Source organism: Gastrolobium bilobum, unplaced genomic scaffold (assembly GCF_033153095.1).
Source record: "Gastrolobium bilobum isolate Gb01-03AN ecotype WA unplaced genomic scaffold, APGP_CSIRO_Gbil_v1 utg12365, whole genome shotgun sequence".
Lineage (NCBI taxonomy): Eukaryota > Viridiplantae > Streptophyta > Magnoliopsida > Fabales > Fabaceae > Gastrolobium > Gastrolobium bilobum.
Genome location: NW_026896861.1, coordinates 176,801 through 197,164, shown reverse-complemented (window position 1 = coordinate 197,164; position 20,364 = coordinate 176,801). Strand labels below are relative to the sequence as shown.

The 20,364-nt window shown below is 32.7% G+C and overlaps 1 protein-coding gene across 1 annotated transcript; it reads right to left on the bottom strand.

The window, feature by feature from the left end:
* Nucleotides 1–13,325: 13,325 nt before the first annotated feature.
* LOC133302426 (zinc finger BED domain-containing protein RICESLEEPER 2-like) lies at nt 13,326–19,722 on the bottom strand. The gene is made up of 6 exons (XM_061502192.1): nt 19,479–19,722; nt 15,125–15,132; nt 14,795–14,928; nt 14,296–14,709; nt 13,481–14,022; nt 13,326–13,378 (listed from the first exon to the last, which is right to left on the bottom strand). The coding sequence occupies exons 1-6, from the start codon at nt 19,720–19,722 to the stop codon at nt 13,326–13,328; spliced, it is 1,395 nt and encodes a 464-aa protein (XP_061358176.1).
* Between the last annotated feature and the right edge of the window lie 642 nt (nt 19,723–20,364).

Here is a 20,364-nt window from a genome sequence, read left to right as displayed (position 1 = left end):
ATTTTATCCCATTCCATTTTAATCTTAATTAAATATCTACAAATATCCAATTTTGATTTCACCTTATTTCGATTCCTGGCAGTGTGTATGGAAAATGATTTGTTGGGAGATATTTACCCACTTAATGTCATCTCCCGCCTCGAAAAGATTAATCTTTGGCTGTCGGTCGGAGGATACCTTGGAAAACAAAAAAAAACACACATAGAAGAATATCTTCAACGATTACCGATCACTGTAAGAACCCGCACCGTAAATTAAGGAAGTTAATTAATTAATTGTGTGAAATTTGGAAATAATTCCATAATTGACCCTAATAATTATGAGAAGGCTTAAATAAATATAGAAAGTGATTAATAATGTTGAAAGTCGCTTTTCTGACGAAAAATGCAGATACCGGTTCTGCTACTCGGTATAAATGCGTATCGATGAAGTATCCCGGAAAATTAAAATAAGTGCATGAATATTCCTAGAATAATATGTAGGACTGTGATTTCAAGTTTCAAGTTAAAATAATGAGAACCGGTGTCAGATCTGATACTGGCTATGGAAAAGTGCGTGCCGAAAAGGTGCTGCAAAAAATAAAATAAAAATGTGAAAAATATTGGAAAAATAAGTAGGTTCAGATTCCAAAGTTTGAGATTAAAATGCTATGCGTAGCTATTAATATTAATACTGTGTGATTCAGACTTAAGTGGGCTATATAAGCACCCTTGCACGTGATCCTAGGTCATTGTAACTGCCTTATGCGTGGAAATTTCTGAAGCTTGTAGTCATCCCCTTGCCACCTTCACCTTCCCTCACTATCTTGAGCCAAAGGTGCCATTTTTACTCATGGTTTCTCTACCAAAACACCATTGCGTTGTGTGAGTTGGTCTTGTGAGGTTGTGGGCTGCTTCATTGCTGAGTTGTAACCCCTGGTTGTGTGTGTGGAGGTGCTGAGTTTGAGTGTTGGGTTGAGGAAGCTTGGTTCTATCATTTTGAGGCTTCAAGGAGCCATCTTGTGAAGTAAAAGACCAACCTTGAAGCCATTTTCGTGTTGTTGAGAGGTCAGTACCTTGGGGGCTGATTGGTGAGCTCCAAGAGCCTTTATTGCTCTATTTTAAGCTTGGGTAAGTGTCACCAACCTTGAGCATGAGTTTTCTTAGTTAAAAATGGAGTCTTGATGCATGTAATGAGCAAAAGATAATAACTTAAGGTTGGGTAAGGTTAAACACACCTAGAAATGCATGTTTAAGCTTCTAAAATCGTGAAAAGAACCACCTTTGTGAAGGATATCTCGCGAAATATCCGAATATGGGGTTTTGTGATATCCGAATATGGATATCCAGATATGGTGTCCGGATATGGTATCCAGATATGGGATATCCGGATATGGCCCCGACAAATATTCAGATATTTTGGGTTTGCGTGAACAGTAACGATACTGTTCATACAGAACTGAGTTATGGGTTTGTGGACCCTAGATTGTGGAAGTTGAACTTCTGTAATGGTTAAGTTAAGTCAGAATCAAGGGATTAATGGCTTGGGGCTTTGTGAGAAGTCTTAAGACTTGAAACGCAAAGGAAAGACATTGTCTTTATATCGTATGCTTGTTGAGTATGAATATTGATATTATTGTTGGTCCAAACAGATTGTGATTGTGCTGCCTGTGGACTTTGAGCTAGTGTGGACTCTTGGCATTGGATAGTTAGCTTGTAAGGTAAGCTTTCGTGTCCTCGGTTTAGCCATTATATGTTCCACCATGTCCCATGGAGGGATGGTTTATATGCATGATGTGTTTTCATGTACTATTTTATTGAAATGCTATGGAGCTGTTAAGTGAAAAATGCTTATGATATGTATGTGGTGTTTCGCCTATCCAGGAAGCTATGGGGCGGTCCTGGGGACGGGTACAGCATGGGCGTGTACTGTGTGGGTAATATACGTATTCCTGCACTTCTCTGTTCAGTAGAATAGCTATAACACACATGACATGATTATCTGCTGCATTGCACTGATTTTAGAACTGATATTGAATTACTGCTTTTGGAACTTATATTGCACATGTAAGTGAGCTTGGGGTGGAAGATCCTTAAGGACCCCTTGTCTTACTGAGATTTCTGTTTATAGATCTCACCCCAAGTTTGGTGCACATATTTCAGGTTCAGGTAATGCAGGGGTTGAGACCTCTAGCGGCAGGAGGTCAGAGCTTAGCTGATTGCATGCTATTATGATGATTTTGCTGGATGCTGACATTGCTTTATCTTTACTGTCATATTATTTGATTTGAGACTGCTGTTGGGCGTTGTTGCATTATTTGGTGAGCATGGGGGTTGTCTATGCCACATTGACTTGACTTTATGTTTTTAGTTGTTTCAAGTTGTATAATTGTATAAGGATTATTTCCGGACTACGTGTTGTAGATCCGTGACTTAGATACTCACTTATTTATTTATGAGGTATTTCAGTTAGCTGTCTATTTGAAATTTATATACAGGCAATGTTTTGAAAACGAATTAGGTAATTCAACTTGGTAATGATAATGACGTCAAATATTTAATTAAACGTGGTTTAATACGATGACATGTTAACAAACCGGATTAACACGGGATGTTACAAGCACCATCAAGAAGATCAAATGGTAATTTTATTTCATTCCGTATATCTAAAAATAACGTAAAAAATTGATTTAATACTTAATAAAACATATTTAAATAAACCTTGTGATATGTAGTTGATATATTCCATTACTATATATTTAAAGGGAAAATATTTTTCTAGTCACTGGAGATATAGTTATCTCCAGTAAATTCAAAACGACGTCGTTTTGGATTGTAAGATTAAAAAATTATAATGATAAAGACTAATATAACTCTGCAATAAATTAGAATTACAAAAACACTTTAATCTTTGTCACAAAATGACGTAGTGTTGGGCTCACTGGAGATAATTTATCTCCATTGTCTGAAGAAATCCTTTACCCATATTTAAATTAGGGTAAAGGATTTCTCCAGTCACCAGAGATAAAGTTATCTCCAGTGAACTCAAAACGATGTCGTCTTGAGGTGGAAATCAAGGTGTTTTTGTAATTATAATATATTGCAGGGTTATATTAGTCTTTGTCATTATAATTTTTTAATCTTATAACCCAAAACGACATCGTTTTGAGTTCACTGGAGATAAATTTATCTCCGGTGACTGAAGAAATACTTTTCCCTTTAAATTATTAGTTTTATTAATTTTTTGAGCCAATAAACTTTGTGCCCATATATATTGTATTGCTTAAGTTTTGAAATTCTATCAGCACATAAAATAAAGGGAAAAATGTTTATCCTTTTAAACGACACAACTTATATCATTTCACTCTCACAAAGAGGTGAGACCCACAATTTTACTTTTTTTGTCAACTATCTCTCCTCCTTTATCTATCTCTTTCTCTCTCTTAAAATGACACAACTTTACATCTCTTAAAATGACACACTTTTCCCAAAAACAAAATAGGTTAACTTTCATACAACGTGAATTTTAGTGATCTCTCGATAACCTGTTGGGTTTAGTGTGTGTTTGGTTTTTTGTTTGAAAAGTCTCAAATTATGGTTTAGATAAAAATTCATTTTTAGTTTAAATCATGGTTTTAGAATTGCATACAGCAAATGAATTAAACATGCCATTAGTGATCCGTAGTAGGGGTATGCTGAAAATCTAAATGAACTGAATTGAATTGTAAACTAATCCAAATGTAATAATAGAATTACATTTTGTTATCAAAAAAAAAAAAAAAAATTACATTTTGTTGAACTGGTTGAACCATTGTGTTTGAATTGGTTAAGAATGAAATTACTTTATCAATTCAAGACAGTGTAGGCTAAAAATCAAACCAAACCAAAGCATACCCAATTTTAGGGGTACAAAAAAATTAAATGAATCAAACTAAACTACAAATTAAATCAAATCGCATCATATTTTTCTGAGTTGATTTAAGAATAAATTATTTTCTCCAAATTAATTCAAGAATCAAACTATTTTTTAAAATTTATTCGGTTTGTTGAAACCTAACCAATTTTTTCAATTCGGTTTGATTATATAAAGAATTAATTTAATCCAAACATTTAAGTTGTTGGGTAAGAGTTTTTTAACGATTTATATTATTTTTTAACACACTGTATCATGCAAGAGCTTTTTGAGCTTGAAGTGTAAATATTGTATAGACCCAATATTTGGTTTACTTATGTTTTACTTAATTTTACCAGAAAATAGAAGACAATGAGAATTGAACTCTTGACCTCGTAATTATCTAATAGGCATGTAAAAAATTAATTTAATCAAAAATTTAAACTATTAAATGATAATCTTTTTAATAATTTATATTATTCTCTATTAAAAAAAAAAACAATCGGAAGGGAAGCATGCACTTTGGAGATCTCGACTTGCATAATGACTTTGTCATCAACTGCAATAGAAAAGTGAATTAGGCAAACTGCATTGTTGAGGAAATCTGTTTCGGTTCACTAGCCAGCTACGTCCTCTGTCCTCTCATTGTTCTCATCATTTGTAGATAAATACTATCGATCACCTCGAGATTGCAGAAATTATGGTTGTTTCTTAAATGGGAAATATACTTACAAGATATTTTTTACAGCAAATAAAAATTATGGATAAGATATAGTTAAAAGAGAAAGGTTATTTTTACAATTTATTTTGGTTTATAATCTCTTAATTACAATCACATTTTAATAATTGATTTCCTTAGATCAATGATTATTTATTTTCACAAATCGAACTAATTAATTAATAATGATAATTATTGATTGATAAAAATTAACTGTCAAAATATAGTTATAAGAAGTTGTAAATAAAAATAGGTTATAAATATTTCATTTTTCTAGTTATAATTTTAATCAGGAGACTGTCGGCTAACGTGACAAAGAGAAAAAATAATTTTAATATTATAATTATATTTTTTTTTTGGGTTACCCAACCCTAATTATCTCTTTGAGACGAGTTGGCTCCCTCCGGTATCCCCACGAGCTTCGACTTTTTGAGTCGGCTATGTGACTAATCCGGAGTACGGGGGAACAGTGATGGCTAAAGGTTCAGCCCCCTCCCCAAGAATGCATTCAGCGGGAATCGAACACATATCCAACCCCACTAACTCAGCGCCAAATTACCAACTGAGCTGCACCCATTGGGTAATATTATAATTATATCTTATTGATAAGACACAATTTTTTTATTAATCAGACATAATTGTTTTTGATTAGTGAAAAAAAAAATCTCTTCTCCTTTAGTTGAGGACCCTTCTTAAATACAAATAACAATAAATTAAAGTGCCCTCTTTCGGGTAAATTTTTTGTATCGTTTATGGGATTTATTAATTTCATTCAATAAGAGAGAGGTCCTTTTATATTATAAATACAATTATATATGAGACCTATCTATTTATATATATATAAAAATAATACAAAAATTAATGTATGAGAAAAATATTCTCAAAAAATATGAGAATATATTTTCCTATAGTTTATTAACTTATTATTGGGGTTTTGTTAGTGTTGAATCCAACGAGGTACAGCATATCCATATCCCAATGACTGACTCAGACAATTCAAGCCCTGAATAACGTTGATTGTCTATTGCATATGTATTTTGTATAGATCATGTCAGTCTCATTTTTAACGATAAAGTTAATTGGTCTTAAATATTCTTAGTAGAAGCCTGCACTCACCTTTGTTTGAGGTAATTATTATGTTAATTAAATTCTTTTTAATAATTTTACAAGAAAAATGCTAGACTTTGATTTGATTCGTCAAAATTTATTTCGCATGCTTCTTGATATTTGAATGAATTATTGGTTTTGATTTTATCACTTCATTTTATTCATCACCATTAATTTGGTAAATTCATAGCAAAATTCGGACATTTTATAGTTGTATAGCAATATACAATAAAAAAAGCAAATGACAATATACATTAGAAAACAAGAGTATTTGTTGGCAAATGGAAATGATCTAAAGTCGTGAACCTTATTTATTTTCCTACATATCTTTGTTTTTTGAAATTCATATTTTTATAGATGAAAATTCAAAGTCTATATATGATGTAAAAATTATTTTCATATAACTGACACATGCCCACACATTACTATTTTTTTTTATCATAAAATCAAAACAACGTTTATGACTTATATGAATCGAAAGTTTCAAAGCCTTCATTGATATTTTCTTTGACATAATAAATAAAATCGATTTGGAAATGATAAATAATTTTATTAGACTTTGTGAAATATTTAGCATAAATGTAGAGAATAGTAATATTATTATAAACCTAACACTAGTAAAAGTTTGCACGTCACCACTTTAGTATTTCAACCATTACCTATAATTTCAAATTGAGAAAAGATCCGTTTATAATTTCTTTTTTATAAATTATATTAAATATGAGAGGAATTTGATACAATGCACGTATATTTATTTATCTGTATTATGGAATTTGATACTATAGAGAGGAAGAGAATAGAAACAATAATAAAACCAAAAAATTTAGATACATAAATCATTACTAATAAAAATAAAAATTTATCAAAAATAAAAATAAAAACACGTTTGCCCCAAAAATAATATGAGTACTTGCTTTAACGAACTTTACATTATCCCGTGCACTGCACGTGCAATAATAAGCAAAATCTTGCATCCGAGATGACCCAAAAATCCCCCTCAACAGGTCGAAATTACGACTCTACCCTCCCCACTAAACGTTCTCTTCCCCGACGGTGGCGACATGATCCTCCGCCGCCGGCAGATCCTTGCGGCGGCGGTCAGCATAATGGGGTGTCCAATGATAACAAATATTCCCTCCGGCGTCCAACGCGTCCGAAATCGGCTTAATGACGAGAATACCCTCTCCGACGGCGGCACAACAGAAAGCGCCGAGAAACACGAGGAGCGAAACGACGCCGTACATCTCCTGTTGAGGGCTCAAGAGAACGGTGAAACCGAGGGACACAACCTGAAGCGGAAGAGCCAAAAGAACAGCAGAGGCCAACCCGTAAATCCTGGCCCTGATACCCTTATTGATCACAAGCGAAAGCACCCTCCAACACGAGAACAAGAACCATGCCGAGTACGCAGCACCAAATGCTGCGAAAACAATGCTGTTGAGAAAAGGGTACGTGCAGAGCACCGTCTCGCCGCCGGACTCGTTGCCGAGAAACACCGACGTCTGCCGGAACAGCCCCGGCACGCGGTTCTCCAACGGGTTGAAGAAGATGAGAAAGCCTTGGAGGATCGCGATGGGTAGGCACGTGAGGAGCACGAACGAGATCGCCCACGCGTCGTTCGGTGTCTTGTTTTTAATTGATGCATTGAGGAGGAAGATGAGGGTGACGAGGAAAGCGGGTTCGAAGAATCCGAGGTTGAGGACGATGTGGACTTTGCAGAGGTTGGCTTGTTGGGAGGGCAAAAGAGGGTAAAGGTATTTCTGTCGGAAGAAGGGTAACCGGAGGAGTTCTGTTATGGCCCAAAGGAATATGAAAAACACCAAAAGGAACCGTACGGTCCAGAGCGAGTTGAAACCCTGTAAATATGTCAAGGATTTGGATTTGAAGCGTAGGTGGAAGATGAAGCACAAAGATAGCACCGATAGGATTATGAGCCCCGAGATGAAGGTTACGGTGGTGACGTCGAAAACTGAATTTACGAGTGGTAATGCAGGCATGAACAACATGGATCACTATATCTTTCGTATATATCTCTATAAATTGATTACCCCACCAAATTTTTCAACCGGAGATGATGGGGTTGCTGTCGGCGGCACTGACGGTGGAGAGAGAGTGAGATTAAGCATGGAAGGTTGGGGATTGATGGTTTAGGTTGTAAAGGCATAATATATATAGGGTGGTGCTTTGGTTTGATTGTTTTGGCCGGAAGGGACAGTGGGGGGAATTTAAGTTTTCTTCTTGTTGTCTCTCTCTCTCTTCTCTCTCTCCCCCACTATTCCCAACCTATGGAGAACAGCTGCAAAAGATTTGGGTTTTGAAAGGGATAGAGAGTATCAGATAGAGAGAGAGCTGATTTTTATTTTCTTTCCTTTTTGTTGTTGGTAAAGGGAGGGGGTGGCTTTGAAGTGTAATGAGAAGGATCCTTTAATTTCGGTCCTGTACGGTTATGGAGGACACCCTTGCCTTCTAATTATATTAATTATTATAAAGGGTCCTGTAACCTTATATTGGCTAATAGTATATATGGTGTGATATTATGATATTGATTTGGCTTATAATTGGTTTGTGTTGTTCTATTTTGTCCTTTTATATATGAAGATGAGATTTGATTGGTTTTCATTATTAAATGTTGTTGTCATCCTAATTGTGCCAATTTTTGCCACGCGTGGGCAGGGGGTATTTGTTTGTGTAATTACAGTTGTTATTTTTTTTTAATACCTTATTTATGATTTGGCAGGTTAATTTCAGTGGGTGTATGTATAGTAGTTAAAATCTCGATTTAAATCTGCGATTTTACGATTTTATGATTTTTTTCAATCAAAACGATTTTATCAAAATTTTAAATGCTTTTATGTTTTTATGATTTTTTTACGTTGAAATTTTATATTGTACGATTTTTTATCTTCTTTTCAATTTTAGATAGAATCCCGATTTTAATTAGGATGGTGTATGGTACGTGGGTTCTTTTGATTTGTTGTCTTAAATGAATTACAAAACGGATCTGAGGAGAAGATGAGGAAGGAAAATGAAATGACAACAATGCATGCTCTGTCTGGTTGTGTTGTGTCTGTCTCTAATCTCTATGCACAAAAGCTAATAATCAGATTCCGGAAGTTTACGAGAATATTAATTTGGACAGTGGAAAGTGAGTTGGATGTGCACCTGGAAAATTTCTTATGGTTTATAGCCTATATATGGAAAGGTTACCCTTACGTTGTGGAGAAAGTTTTGCATACACGGTATATACCATGCGGTTTTCAGTTAAAAAAAAAAACACAAATATAATTATTTAATAAAATTGTTCCGTAATTCTTAATAAAATGAAAGGAAAAGCACTACTTTTTTTTTTTAAAATTAAACCAACTCCATTAGATATTAACTTCACAAACACCTAATACTCATAAAAAGAAAAAAAGAAAAAGAAAACCTAACCAGCAGTTATTTTAATTCAAGCATAGTTTTTTGTTGAAACTTAGGGCCAATACTTAAAAAAATTGGTTAATTAATTAATATAAATATTTCAAATTGAGTGGCTGTCCGTCTTAAAAATTGCTGATCAATGGACTCAATTTCAATGTATATTAACCTTATGTGATGCAATTGGGTGTTTATGTCTTACAAAATTTTATTCATAAAATTTGTGTTAATTTTTACCAGATAAACAAATTATGTCTTCATGAAAAAATATTTTCTCAAAAAGGAGAATACTCGTTATCACACCTATATTTCAAAATAGAAACATTAAAAAACAAAAAACTGATTTAAAAATTACCAAATCGAAACATTATGAGTCCACTTTTGAAGTTCAAGTCATGATTATAACGCTACTTGTAAAATACATATATCACTATTAGAAAAGTTTTAATTTTCGATGAAAAATATTCCGTAAAAAATTAACAGCTTCAATATTGATGAAAAATGTATTCCATCGAAATTTTTGACGACAATTATATTCCGTTGAAAACTTTCGAAGGAAAATGAATTCCGTTAAAAACTTTTTAAAAAATATATGTTAAAAGAAATTATATTTGTGAATCTTTCAACAATAATCAAATTTCGTCGAAATTTTTTTACATAATTTTTTTTTTGTCAAAAATCTTATAAAAAAGAAATAATATTTATGAACTTTTCAATGGAAAACGAATTCCGTCGAAAATTTTTGCTTAAAATTCCTATTTATTTATTGAATCAAAATCTATATGAAAGATATTTTTTTTAAAAAATCAATTCAAATATTTTTGGTGAAATTTAACAAATTCTTTTAAAAACTAATTCAAATTTTTTGAAGGAAAACAAATTCTGACAAAGATTTTCCACGAAAAATATTCCGTTGAAGATTTTCAACAAAACAATTTTCGTATAATATTTTCAACGAAAAGAAATTCCGTCGAAATCAATTTCCGTTGAAAATTTTCCATGAAAATTAATTCTGTCGAAAAATAGATTATTAACGAAGAAAAATTCGACGACCTGAATTTCGTTGATAATATATGGTGAAGTTATATGAGACACAACTACTGTGAATGTAGGTACTATTAAGGTTTTTTTATTTTAATGGCTATCAGATGTTGTTAGTGATGAATTCTCTTGGTACTCCGGCCCCGTCACTCATCCAAGAGCACTTAATTTCATAAAAAAATTGAGGGTGGAGAGATTTGAACCCATAATGAGTGGCAAAGCAACTTCTAGGTCAGCTGGTGCCAAGGCACGAGCTAATTTTAAAAAATGGTATAGATTTTCTTTAAAAATTATAGTATAGCCTTAATACTGGTAGAGTTTTTAAAAATAATATAACATTGGCACTGGCTGAATTTTATCCGATGGATCTTTTGGCAGTGGCTGAGTTTTTCTTCTGGCTTCGCCACTGCCCATGATCCTTCGTCATGGAGGTTTAAATATTATGTAAAGTATCAATTCAACCCAAAAGCTTAAGTTGTTAAGTAGTGAACGCTATTAAGTAAAGGCTCATCAATAATTGTATGTTGTTATATATTTCTAACAAAATAAATGGTGATGTTACTTATATCGGACTCTAGTGTGTAAATTAATGAGTAATCAAGGGAAAACATTCCATATGAAAAAATGTATACTTGATGAAGTGTCTCTTGTATGTATAAATAAATATGTGATTTTGAAGTATTCAAGATTATGATTATGGAGAGGATTTTGACTAAAATTGTGTAATTAGTTCTGATCCTAATTATCCTAATGTAGAATATGTATATCATTGTTGGTAGACTGGTAGTTAAGATGCTCTCAAGGTTTATCGTGGGTCTAATATTTGAAAGGTGGGTTTTGATAATTTATTTGAAATTGTAAGTTTATACTCCAATTTTATAACGGGAACTTTTTTTTATGTATATTTTCTTGGAGTTTATCGTTTCTTCATCAAATTGAGATAAAATTATCTCTAACAATCTCAAAATTACATGGATTTGGGAGTTGAGGGAATTAATGAAGGATATTTTAAAAATTTTGTGTTTTTCTTGTTATATGAATTTTTACCAAAATATCATTTATTAATTCCTCTAATCCTAACACGACGTAGTTTTAGGTTGATGGAGATATGGCAGGGAGTAGGAGTAGGGGCGGTAAATAAACCAAAACCTGGCTCATGAAGGCCTAAGTTTACATGTCTAATATTGATTGTTAGAATCAGACTTGGACTTGTATAAAAGCTTGTTTAACAAAAAAGCCTTAGGCTCTAATTCAAAAGCTCGGCCTTAGAGTCTCTTAGGTTGACCTAGTTTACTAACTTTTTATTTTATTTAATATTTTTTATACTACTCATAATAGCCTCACTCTCTTCTCAACCCGTTTCACTCCATTTTATTGGTTAAACATATTTTTTTTAAGGGAAAAATGTTTGTCATTTTAAATGACAGAAAATTATGTCATTTTAAGAGAGATACAGACACAAAATTTGAATTTTAAATTAAAAAAAATCACCCACTTTCTCTCTCCCATGATTTCCGTTTTTCTGTGTCTATCTCTCTCCTAAAATGACATAACTTATGTCATTTAAAATTACAAACACCAAACCCTTTTTTCAATGATTTTGTTTTATATTATGTTGTTTGGGTATATATTGAATTTATGAATCTTTGTAGAATTATTAGCATTGTTGATTGTATATTCTATTTGGATAAATTCTTGTTATCTTATTTTTTTAACAGGTTAAATCAGGTTTTTTTTTGTATATAAATCATGCCACATATCGATAATTATATTCATAATAGGTAACAGGCTAGACCAAACTGACATATTTAAATATAAACTTAACATTTTAAAACCAAAGCCCGTTCTGACTCAATCCCTTAACACCCCCAGGGAGAAATCATAAACTTATTTTTTTATTATAAAGGATTTCTCTGTCTAATGAGGTTTTGAAGGCGTTGAAGTCAGCTATAACAAATTGTAATACTGCTTATCAACAAAAAAATAATAAAATATATTCGTTTATTTTCCTGTCATTATTTTATTTCTTAGATTTTATCTGTATCAAATGAAGGATAGCGTGTTTTCTCTTTATTGTAACTTCTATTTTTTGAATTGCATTATTTCGCAGACATGTGGTGTTCATTTACACTTATTGCCCGATGTGCATGTCCAAATCAAATTAGAAGTTACCCAAAATAACCCTAACTAATTAGTTTGTTACATTAGTCCACCCGATAGGGATGTTCGCGGTCTGGATTGGATCGGTTTGAACCAAAAAATCATTTGATCCAATCTCATCGGTTTGAATTTTTTTTCAGATCCGATCCGATCCGATCCAATTTTTTTCGATTTGGATTGGATTGATTTTCGGTTTTTTTAAAAAGCCTAAAACAGAATTTATAAAAATTATTTTTACCAAAAACAATTTTATCAAGGCCCTTAATTTTACCAAAATTGCCTCCACATGTAATATATAAGCAGAGCATACCTTAACAAAGTACAAAAAAGGCCCTTAGCTATGTGCTTAAATAAATATACCTGTCAGGCTCCAAGTAAGTTCAAAGTACAAAGAAGGCCAGTGACAAAATTACAAAACCTGACATTAACACAACATATTGTAACAAGTGAAGGGAATGACAAAGTCTGCATAAAAATACATCTAATTTTGACCAACAAAAAAGTAAACCCCCTTTTTTCCCTTAAAAGAATTTAACATATAGAATGACAGTTATAAATCTTGTGCTAATACTTGGGGTCCCCAATCCTTTGAGATAGAGCAATAAATTGTAGTTGTTCAGTGCCAAAATCTGCTACAATACTTTCACCCTTGGGAAAAAAAGAAGACAAAAAGGAATTAGAGACTTTAAAATGAAGTTTATCTAGAAATTATGACCAATGAAGCCAGAGTCATGAATGCAAAAATAATGCTCAAGTGAAAATCAATTAATCAAAAACCCAATAGAACTAGCACATAAAGTCTCTGATCTAAAATCAAATGTGTAAATGGCCTTTGCAATCCATAAGGTAATGAGGTACCAAGCTAATTTTGATATTACATAGAGGCCATTTCAACACAACAAAAGCACTTCAATATCCAGCTTTTGTTACTGTTAATTTGTAAGACAAGTCCTAAATGGCAGATTATAATGACACATTGACATATAACCTCATCAACTTACATCATCAACTTTTAATCAGAATCCTCACCAGAATCATCATCAACTTCAATATTTGGAGAAATATCTAAAATAATTATAATAAAATACTGTTAGTAACTTAGCAAGTAGAAAAATTAAAAAATTATACAAAATTAAAAAATTATACAAGTAGAATAAAATTAATTACCTATCTTCATCTTTATAAATTCTTCTATAAGCTCTTCTACATCATTGGAAAAAGGAGTGGACCGGAACCAATTTTGTGCACAAATTAATGCTTCAACTGTCTTTGGAGTAAGACTACTCCTGTAGTTGTTAAGAACTCTACCCCCAGTGCTGAATGCAGATTCTGAAGCAACTGTAGATACTAGCATAGCCAATACATCTTTAGCTACTAGACCAAGAGTAGGATATTTGCTAGAATTCACCTTCCACCAATTCAAGATATCAAATTTTTGAGTTCCTTTCTCTAGTGGTTCCATGAGATACAGGTCCACCTCATTTTTATTCAAGCTCTCACTCACAGTTATGTCCCTCTCAAATTCACTTGCAAATGAAGAGTTATCAAATGCTGCCAAATCAATGTCTTCTATCTCATGATCTTTGGTGGACAATCTAGAAAGATTATTTCCATGAAAATCTTTATAACTATGGAACATCTTGTTTAAAGTCTCCTTAACTCTAACACTTAAAAATTCTGCATTCTCCCTTTCATAAAGCTTCTCAAAACTCCATTCCACAAATCGTAATTTATATCAGGGATTAAGTATCACAACAATAAAAATCATCATGTTGATATTTCTAATGTTTCCCCAATATTTGTCATGCTTAGCTTTCATTTTTTCAGCCATGGGCCCAAGTAATAGATCCATACTCCTACTCCATGTCTTTAAGTTATTCAATATCATGCAAAACTCATGAAAATATTGAGAAGAAGTCACATATAAAGAACCAGACACTTTTTTAGTGACATCATGAAATTTTTTCAAAAATCTCACAAACACTCGAGCATTATCCCAATCCTCAGTATTTGGAATTCCACCTTGCATCATTGCATATTCAGCAACACGCTCTCCTAACCTTTTAAATGCCTTCTGAAACTTTAATGCACTTTCAAGCATAATATAAGTAGAGTTCCATCTAGTAGGAACATCTAATTGCACTATGCCACCCTCTTGTATCCTACAATCTTTTATACAAGTCTTGAATCTATCCATACGACTAGGGGAAGCACGCACAAATCTAACAGCATTTCTTATTTTAGTAATTGAAGCATGCAACTCTTTCAATCCATCATTGACAACAAGATTTAAAATATGAGCACAACATCTAACATGCAAATATTCACCTTTCAACGGATGTGCATTCCAATCCTCCATTCTAGCTTTCAAGTAAGCAATAGCAAGATCATTTGAGCTCGCATTGTCAACAATAATAGTGAAAACCTTCAAAATTCCCCAGCCTAGAAGACATTTCTCAATTTTTCTTCCAATAGTCTCACCCTTGTTTGTCCTTTTTTGGCTTCTCTGAAACTGGAACTGGAATGGTTTGACTTTGAGGCTCATTAGTTTCAGACGATGTCCTATTTATGGACTCAGAATCAGCATTTTCACTAATCACTCTATTGTTTTGTGCCTGCGCGTATATGAAATAAGATAATTAATAAACAGAGTTACACTAAAATTGAAAGATAAAACTTATGCTTTATAAGTAATTAAAACTTACTTCAAACATTGTTACTTGCTTCCTACTCAACAAAATAGCTTGCAACAGTGATGTAAATGACTAAATATTGTCAAATACCTGCATAATAATTAATAAGGATGAATACCTGGAAATCTAGACATTAAAAATTGCAAAAAGCAATGGGTAAAAAGATAAATATAAGCTAACAAATTTGCTAATATTCTTGCAGTAGTGTAGTAATTCAAAAGAGGATTGGTAATATAAGCTAACAAAGTTAATTCCAAAGTGCAAAGATCACCTTACGAAAAAGACCCTCAGACAGACTTCCTTCTTGTTGTTTGAGTCTTTCAATTTTCAACGCACACGAAGATTTGGATGGTACCAACAAGCAATCAGTTAAACATCCAGTGTCACTAAAGCTATTTACAATAGACTAAATGGGAAGATAGGCATCCCTAAAGCTATTTACAACTCAAAGCAACTTCATGCACGAGGAAGGAACAAAGTTCCCAACAAGCTTTCATTTGATAACATATCACCTAGTCTGGTTTCTTAACCTTTTTACAAGATCATCAGTATCATAAAATTATAAATCCATTCTAATTTAAACCAAAGGAAGGATCTTCTCATTTTAATTTCCAAGTTGTATTCATAGCACAGAAAACATTACATAGGCAAGGTCCCATCCATCAACAAGAAGCATCAAAATACTAACATCAAGGACCCAAACCAAAGACAATATGAAAAAGAATAAAAACAAAATCAAGTTGCATAGAGAAAAAATTATTTCAAAAAAATAAAATTTAAAAATAAAAAACTTGGGAAAAACATCCTCTGCGAAGCAAAAATTCGACAGTGGGAAGAACATCAAATCAGTCATGGAACCCGTCAAAAATCCGACACACGGAGCAAGAAAATAAAAATGACATTCGACAAAATCAAGCTGACATAGCGCAGTGAAATCATTGTTGGAAGAGAACATATAATAAGTGATATTTAAGAATAGACAAAGTTGCATACCCGTGGGAGAAGATAGCTTATGCTCACTTTCCTTTGCACAATTACAAACTGACCCGATCTTGAGCAACAGCAAACAACTACTTGTTAGATCTTGAGAACAAAACGGCAAAGAGAAGAATTAAAAAAAATAACAGAGAGATTTATCCATGTTAAAATGCAGTCAAAATCGTAAATAAATAAATAAAAGAGAGAATGAAATCTGTTTCCACGGGCTTGAAAAAAGCTGTTACGAAAACACGAAATTGCATGCTTTTATCAGTTGTTTCTATGTCCCCAGACTCCCCATATTGGGTCACACAAAAACAAACCCGTGAGACACAGAAAGTGAGACACAGGTTTTTTTTAAAAAAACTGTTATCAAAAAGTGACAGAAAATGGGAAAGAAAAAGATGGGCAGAGAAATGAGAAGCACGTACTGTGTTGTGGCGAGTGGCGAGTGGCGAGGAAAGGAAGGGATCGTCTACTCGTTCTCTGTGTCACAAGGAAGGAAGGAGTCGCCGACGGGCACTGGCGGAGGCAGGGCGGTACGAATCAGGGAAGGAGAAGGGGAAATATTGGATCGCAACTTTGCAAGACTGCAAGACCGATTGTCGATTAGGGATTTAGGGTGATTGCATATCAGTTGTTGACGGGTTAATGGGCCACCGGGTATTGATTTTATAATTTAAGAACAGGCCCAAGTATTGTGTAATACATTTATGTTATAAAAATATTGGATCGGTTTTCACCAATCACACCGAAAACCGATCCAATCCAGTCAAAAATTTTGGTTTTTTTTGGGTTTTTCGGTTCGATCACCGCGGATTGGATCGGTTGTTGAACACCCCTACCACCCGATGATCGATGGTACGATCATGCCTCCATATTACTGTAATTATTGAGGATCTACTACTATGCTCGTTATCAATCAAATCAAAGGAAAAAGTGTGTGTCATCTTAGAAGATGTAAAGTTGTGTCATTTAAAAAAAGAAAAAGAGATAGATAAAAGAGGAGAGAGAGTTGACAAAAAAAATAAATGTGTGGGTCCCACCTCTTTGTGAGAGTGAAAGGATATAAGTTGTGTCAGTTAAAAGGATAAACACTCTTCTCTGAATCAAATGTAGAATTTCGACAATGAGTGGTAATTAGAGGTGTGATCTGGATCATTTCACACGGGATTATAGGCCCAATTAGTGATTTAAATGATCCAAAAACTATTATTTAATAAGGAAGGAAATATGGTCATCTCGCATAATTTGGTCATTCTGCAACTACCTGACACACGGAGCTAGTTGCTCAGTCAATTGTTATTACCAACATTAACTGCTAAGGGCAACACCTCCCTCATGAGCCAATAACTCGACGATAGGTACCTACTTACCAATAAATCTACAAAGACTTAACTTAATTATAAGCATGCATCCCGTCCAAGAAATATCCTGTAACGACTACTACTGACCACCAATAGGAATAAATGCTGCCATAGCAAGAAGGTATAATTAGGATGATCATCTACTATAAATACAGAGATATTAAGCTTAGACATGATTATTTTCTCATCAATATTTGAACTCCTTGAATTCATTCAAAACTATTGAGCGTTGAAGTGACTTGCAGATATCTCACCATTCTCTCTTCAAGCTACCTCAAAGTACCAATCCTGGTGGGACAGTGGTCAAAGTGCCACTGTTGGAAAAAAAAAACAACAAAATGCCACGCCAACAGTAAATTTTGCCAAAATACCACATGGCATATTTCGTTACACTATGTAGCGAAATAAGTGTGCAAATATTTCACTACACGGTGTAGCGAAAGATGCCACGTCAGAACAAAAAATGCCACGTGTCAGACAGGGAGAATTTCGCTACACAGTGTAGCGAAATTCTCCCTGTCTGACACGTGGCATTTTTGGTTATGTGCATTCTGACGCGGCATATTTCGCTACACCGTGTAGCGAATTATTTGCACACATATTTCGCTACATAGTGTAGCGAAATATGTCACGTGGCATTTTGGCAAAATTTACTGTTGGCGTGGCATTTTGGTGTTTTTTTTCCAACAGTGGCACTGGCCACTGTTCCAATCCTGGCCTCAAACATCTCCCCAGCCAACTAGAAATTCAGCATCAACCCATCATCCAAAGTTCAACTCATTCATTCGAAATAGGCTGAATCAATACACCTTTCGTGAATTTGCATCTTTGGGACTTGAAATATGGTGTTATTTTTTTTGTTTTTTTAACAGGGTGGCGCAAATTCACATAGCTTTATGTGGAGTACACCTTTTACACATGACTAAAAAAATTAAAAATTCACGTGACCTAAATAATTCTATTTCAACAAATAGTTTTTTACATATTTTAATGAATCAATTATCTTTAAAAACTATTTTGGTCAAATGACCCTAAGAATTTTGTTACTTGAGAAAGATGATGTATTTCTCTTGTGATGTTGATTTGCAAGACTTATTAACTAATGAACAGGAATATAGGATATGAGAATGCGTTAATTAAGTTAATGATATATATAATGAATTGAAAAATACAATTAAAACAAAATGTCGGCAACCATGTTTTAAACACCCCAACCAAATCTTGCTAAAAAACAAAGTTAGATCTAGGGGTGTATTGGATTAAGATTTTTAAAGATTTTTTTGAAATACAAAATCTTATAGATTTTAAAAGACTATTTAGAATTCGAGGGACTTTAAAGACTTTTTTTAAAACAAAAAATTACAATCAAAATTTCATAAGATTAGATTTTAATAGAATTTATAAAATTTGAAAGGACAATATGGATTTTTAAGATTTTAAAAAAAATATATGAATTTTTAACAAACATTGAAAATTATAAGAGTCAACTAAAAAAACAAAGAAATGCAATGATATTAATAAAAAAAAGTAAAACATAATATAATTTTCTCAATCAGTAAAACCTAATATAATTTTTAACAAACATTCAAAATTACTAAGCAACAGCTCTCCACATATCTAAAGTTATACTAGTCCTCTACACATTAACATCTTTTCGTTTCTGCTCTTAGGTTGATTAATGGGTTAAAAATTATATTCTTCATTAACTGATGATACTGAAGATGAAGATGTATCTATTGATTCAATTGGAAATTCATCTGAACGACATTCTTTGTGAAGAAAGTTGTGTAATGCTACACATGATAACACAAGCTCTACTTGTGTTTTAAATGGAAATAGAGGTGCTGACTCAAAATTGTGAACCGTGATTTAGAAATGCCAAATATCCTCTTAATTACATTTTTCAATGATGCATGACGAAGATTGAACAATTCATTTACATTTTGAGAGTCATTACCAAGACATGTAAAATCTTGCAGATGATATCGTACACCTCAAAATGGAGCTAAAAATTGGCGTCGATTGGGAAATCCATTAGGAAATATTTACCTAATTATATATACAATACATATAAAATTAGCATGAAAAATAAAACAAATATTTGTTATTTAAAAAATAAATACTTGCCTTGAGGCACTTCAAGTCTATTCCTCCTTGTTAAAGCATCAGTTAGTAGTCTGGAATCATGAGCTGAACCCTCCCATCCACTAAGAACATACATGAATTCCAAATCAAAGTTACAAGCTGCTAATACATTTTGTGAAATCTTTCCATGACGATTATGATAAGTGCTTACATCATGTCCCTTCATCATTGCAGGAATATGTGTAACATCAATAGAACCAACCAATGCAATCCTAAAATTATTCATATATAACAATAATTATATTAATGAAAAATACGTATTATAATAATGACAATTATAATATAATATTGTTGTGATTAGATAATTATCATGTACCTTGAAATTAAATAAGATTCATAGTTCTCTTTCTCTTTGCCTTTTCCTTTCTTATTTCCTTGTTGTTAATCCCCCATTTACTATAATAAAATTAAAACTAGACAATAATTAAAAAATTTAAATTAGATTAATATCAACACAATTTAAAAACAGGTTTATCCAAATGAGTAAAGCAAACAATGTTAGATAGTTCAATCAAGTTTACCAAAAAAAAAAAGTTGAATTAACAAACAAAAAAAGGATTGAATAAACTAATGATTATGTAGAAAAAAAAAACACATGCTTACAAAAACAGAGCACATATATTGTTGTCTCCAATTGAGATCAGATACATATACAAATTGCAAACGATGCTCGTTAAATATATATATATATATATATATATATATATATATATATGTTATCAAAAAAAATATATATATATATATATATATTATATATATATATAGGCTTATTGTTTATCAAGCTGCTTGAGATAATCTTATCTCCGGCTACTAAATCAAAACCGTACAAAGATGGATCAATGGTGATAAATGAAGAGAGAAAAAGGAA

Bases quoted from the DNA above. Each gene is read 5' to 3' on its own strand.
- LOC133302426 (XM_061502192.1), bottom strand. From the start codon at position 19,722: ATGAATAATTTTAGGATTGCATTGGTTGGTTCTATTGATGTTACACAT. The intron at 14,023-14,295 runs GTTTGTGAGATT...TGTGGAATGGAG, and splicing joins GATTGGGATAATGCTCGAGT to TTTTGAGAAGCTTTATGAAA. The intron at 13,379-13,480 runs GTAATTAATTTT...TAATTATTTTAG, and splicing joins ATTTATAAAGATGAAGATAG to ATATTTCTCCAAATATTGAA.